General features: G+C 41.7%; 1 protein-coding gene across 1 annotated transcript; it reads right to left on the reverse strand.

Annotated features, from left to right (window-relative positions):
- Positions 1–1,588: 1,588 nt before the first annotated feature.
- On the reverse strand, positions 1,589–3,108 carry LOC118736136. The gene is made up of 2 exons (XM_036466236.1): positions 2,327–3,108; positions 1,589–2,239 (listed from the first exon to the last, which is right to left on the reverse strand). Exons 1-2 carry the CDS (start codon positions 3,106–3,108, stop codon positions 1,684–1,686), a joined length of 1,338 nt encoding a protein of 445 aa, XP_036322129.1. The 3' UTR covers positions 1,589–1,683.
- Positions 3,109–3,800: the final 692 nt, after the last annotated feature.

Raw genomic sequence — 3,800 nt, forward strand, 5'->3', positions numbered from 1 at the left:
TCGCGATCAATTATTTGTTTGAAAGAGGTAATAAAGTTCTGGTAATTCGAATACTTGCCGTCAAAGGTTGGAAGCTTGAGCCGTGGAAGTTTTGAAGTTGATTGTACTACGCAGGTTGTATCCGAAAGCGAAACGTTGTTATCTTCTGCCAGCTGCGATTGAATAACCAGTTTAGTTGTGATGTATAGATCCTCCAGGTCAGCGCGTCCTCCATCCTCAGCATCCAATCTTTCGATGTCAGTTTGAATTGAGAGAATCTGCTTAAACTATGATTCAAGGATGCCCAACCGACATTTGTATTCGGCAGCTGAAAGGATCTTTCCACCTTGCCGCAAACTAGCGTCAACGATATTTTTAATGCGCGTAACGACATCGTAGAGTACAAAAAATTAATGCAAAGTAGGTTTTTACTTACGTTGTTAAGAGCACGACAAAGGCAAACCTTGTATACACGTAGTAGCGACTTCAAGAGATATGCGGACGACGAATATTAGCAGCGGCGAGTGGTGGCGACGACGACGTAGCGCACGCAAAGCAGGTGTGAAGTGATATGCGCTTGATGATTTCCACGATGAGCGAGTGATGCTGGCACGTCTGGTGATGGTGATGTCCAGCGATGATGATGCTTAGTGGTGGAGTCTAATGCTGACCACCGAATTCAAAAAAAATTGTGCAAATTCCGTACCAAGTAACTGCCCCACGTTGGGCGCCAAAAAATGTAGGATCACAAAGCGTTTTTTGTGACGGCTCAAATCTGCAAAAAGCGAAAAATACTAGCAGGGTAGCAGCAAGTAAAGGGGCCAAGTAACGACGCAACTACGTGGTGGTCAGCTATTAGACTGGTTTTATTTTCAAATTTCATCTCCTTAAATACAATTCAAAATAATAAACAAGTACCGATATTCTAATACATAAGATCTAATATTTCCCTAATACATAAGTTATGTCAAAACTTCATAAAAGGTGGATGTCCCTAGTATATGCTTAACGCTATTTATGCAAAGTATACATGATAATATGCAGTAATCATATATGTAATACTTCTATATTGGCAGTAAGCTAACTTCTCAATGTGTAAGCATTCCGAAATCAAAGCGAGATAGTCTAGTACCGTTTTTGTCAATGTGTTGTGTACTTGAGTGCCGTTTTTGTAAATGTGTCGTGTACATGTTTATTTATAAACGTGTGTGTTCCTTTTCTTTCGTACCTGTTTATTGATATATCTGTACTGTAGTGTTTTCGGACGGTACTAGCTCTTACTGCCAATATAGGAGTATTACATATATGGCAGTAATGAAAAACATTAGAAAGAATGGGAGAGCAGCATTTCTGTAGGCATTCTTATATGCTAAGCTTACTACATGCATTTGTTAGGTGAAATTGGCAAAGTGTACAAACAAACATACGTATCATTGCGTAGGTGAAACATAGCGGGCGCATATATGTGAATATGTATGTATACAAATGCAAGTGAACAATTATAGCGGGAGACTATATGTAAGCAAGACAATATGTAAAAATGCAAACACAAATATTATTGGGGTGAATGTTTTGAGTTATTCTAACCTTGAATATTTCAGGCATATAATTAAGTAGATGTTAAAGTAAATAAAAAACATATGTTCAAAAAATGCAGCGGTTGTCAATCGGTGACCCAACATCCCGGCCCCGTTGAAAGACATTTCAAACCGGTAGAGGTGCTAACTTGTGAACTGGGCGCCGAATGCATCCCTTCGATGTCCGAATATCAACCACACGAGTTTTGGAGTCCTTTCCTGGAATGCAGTTGATAATTCTTCCAAGATGCCATTTTTGTGGTGGTAAATTGTCTTCCTGGATAATAACCCTTGAATTATTGTCGATATTTGGACGCTCAGCAAACCACTTCGACCGCGCTTGAAGCTCGTTTATGTATTCGTGTGACCACCGGTTCCAAAACGCCTCCTTAATGCCAGCAATTTGATTCCACCTTTGTAAGCTGCTAATATTTGTCGACAACTGGCGCTCCGGGAGGGCCTTTAGTACACTGCCAATGATAAAATGCCCCGGAGTTAGCGCTTCATAATCATTGGGGTCGGATGACAATGGTGCTATAGGGCGAGAATTCATGACTGCTTCTATTTCAACCAGGACCGTCGTCAGCTCCTCAAATGAAAGTCTTGCGTTTCTTATGCTGCGATTAAGGTGACCCTTGGCCGATTTAACTGCTGCTTCCCAAATACCGCCGAAATGAGGTGCTCTGGGGGGAATAAAATTAAAGTTTACAAATTCATTAGCACAATATCTTACTATTGTATTTTTATTTTCGGTTTTGAATAAAAATTACTTTAGTTCAGCGAGTTTGTTGCAAGCACCAACGAAATTTGTTGCGTTATCGCAAAAGATGTCAGACGGAAGCCCTCTTCTTCCGATCATCCGCTTTAGTGACGACAAGAATGCATCCGTAGATAGATCCGATACAAGTTCGATATGGACTGCCTTTGTTGCTAGACAGATGAAGATGGCAATGTACGCCTTATAGGGTGTCTTGCCACGAATACGCAAATAGACGTTGGATGGTCCGCAGAAGTCAATACCGCAGCGTGCAAAAGGACGAGATGGAGTCAAACGCTCGACCGGTAACTGCCCCATTACTTGGTTCATCAGCTTTGGCTTGTAGCGTACACAGTGTATGCACGACCTGAAGATGCGCCTTGCTACTTCGCGCGCGTTTACTACCCAACACTGGAGTCTTGTGAGTGATACGAGTGCCTTGGGTCCCGCGTGGTAGTTCCTTTGATGAAGATGGCGAACGTAGTATATAGCGAAGTCGCATTTGTTAGGTAAAAGCATTGGGTGCTTTCTTTCTTCTCGAATATCTGCTGTTTCTAGTCGACCACCAACCTTTAGTATTTGAAATTCTTCGGTGTATTCAAGAAAAGGGTTTAAGTAACGCAGAGGGCCATTTGTCGTACGCTCTTTCTGTAAAAGATGAATGTCATTAGCAAAATGTTTTTGTTGTATGTTCCAAATTACGCAAAGTAAGGCGTTATGCAACTCTTGCGGTGAAAGTGTTGAAGTGTCATTAGCCTTGGCACGGTGTCGCAATTTATTGATAAAACGGAACATCCAGTATAGTATAACTTCGCTGGCTGATGATTTCCAGAATGTAATTGGTACCAGTAGTTGTGTTGAATGCTGATTTTCGTTTTGCGCTTACCACAACTTCCATGTCAATGTCGCCGCATCGGTCCTTTGGCCACTTGTCTGTGGTTTCGTACAAAAGTGTTGGTCCAGTGTACCATATAGACTTGGCAAGTTCTTCCACGGTGCATCCCCTAGAAGCCATATCTGCTGGGTTCCAATGTGTTGGGACATGTTTCCAATAAGCACCGTTAGCTAAGTCCTGAATTTCCGAAACCCGGTTTCCCACAAAGGTCGAAGGTGTTGCCGAGTGCATCTTTCGCCAATGTAAGACTATTTGCGAATCTGTCCAAAGAAAAGTAGTAAAAGAATCGCTGGTTTAATTTTTGCTAAGAGACGAGCTAGAAGAAGATCGCCGCAAAGCTCTAATTTAGGTAGCGTTTGTTTCTTGATGGGTGCAACTCTGGACTTTGCGGAGAGTAAATCAACAATAGTAGTGCTACACCTTTTGGTAACGCGAGCATATATTGCACAACCATATGCACGAATCGATGCGTCACAGAATCCATGTAATTGAAGAGACACCATGTCTTTCGAGAAACAATACCTATTCACCTTAATTGATGGAAGTGAAGATAAGCAGTCTATGAAGTTTGTCCAAGCAAATGCAATGTTCT

Source organism: Rhagoletis pomonella, unplaced genomic scaffold, assembly GCF_013731165.1.
Source record: "Rhagoletis pomonella isolate Grant_MI unplaced genomic scaffold, Rhpom_1.0 Rhpom_scaffold_00003, whole genome shotgun sequence".
Lineage (NCBI taxonomy): Eukaryota > Metazoa > Arthropoda > Insecta > Diptera > Tephritidae > Rhagoletis > Rhagoletis pomonella.

Bases quoted from the DNA above. Each gene is read 5' to 3' on its own strand.
- LOC118736136 (XM_036466236.1), bottom strand. From the start codon at position 3,108: ATGTTCCGTTTTATCAATAAATTGCGACACCGTGCCAAGGCTAATGAC. The intron at 2,240-2,326 runs GTAATTTTTATT...TATTCCCCCCAG, and splicing joins AACAAACTCGCTGAACTAAA to AGCACCTCATTTCGGCGGTA.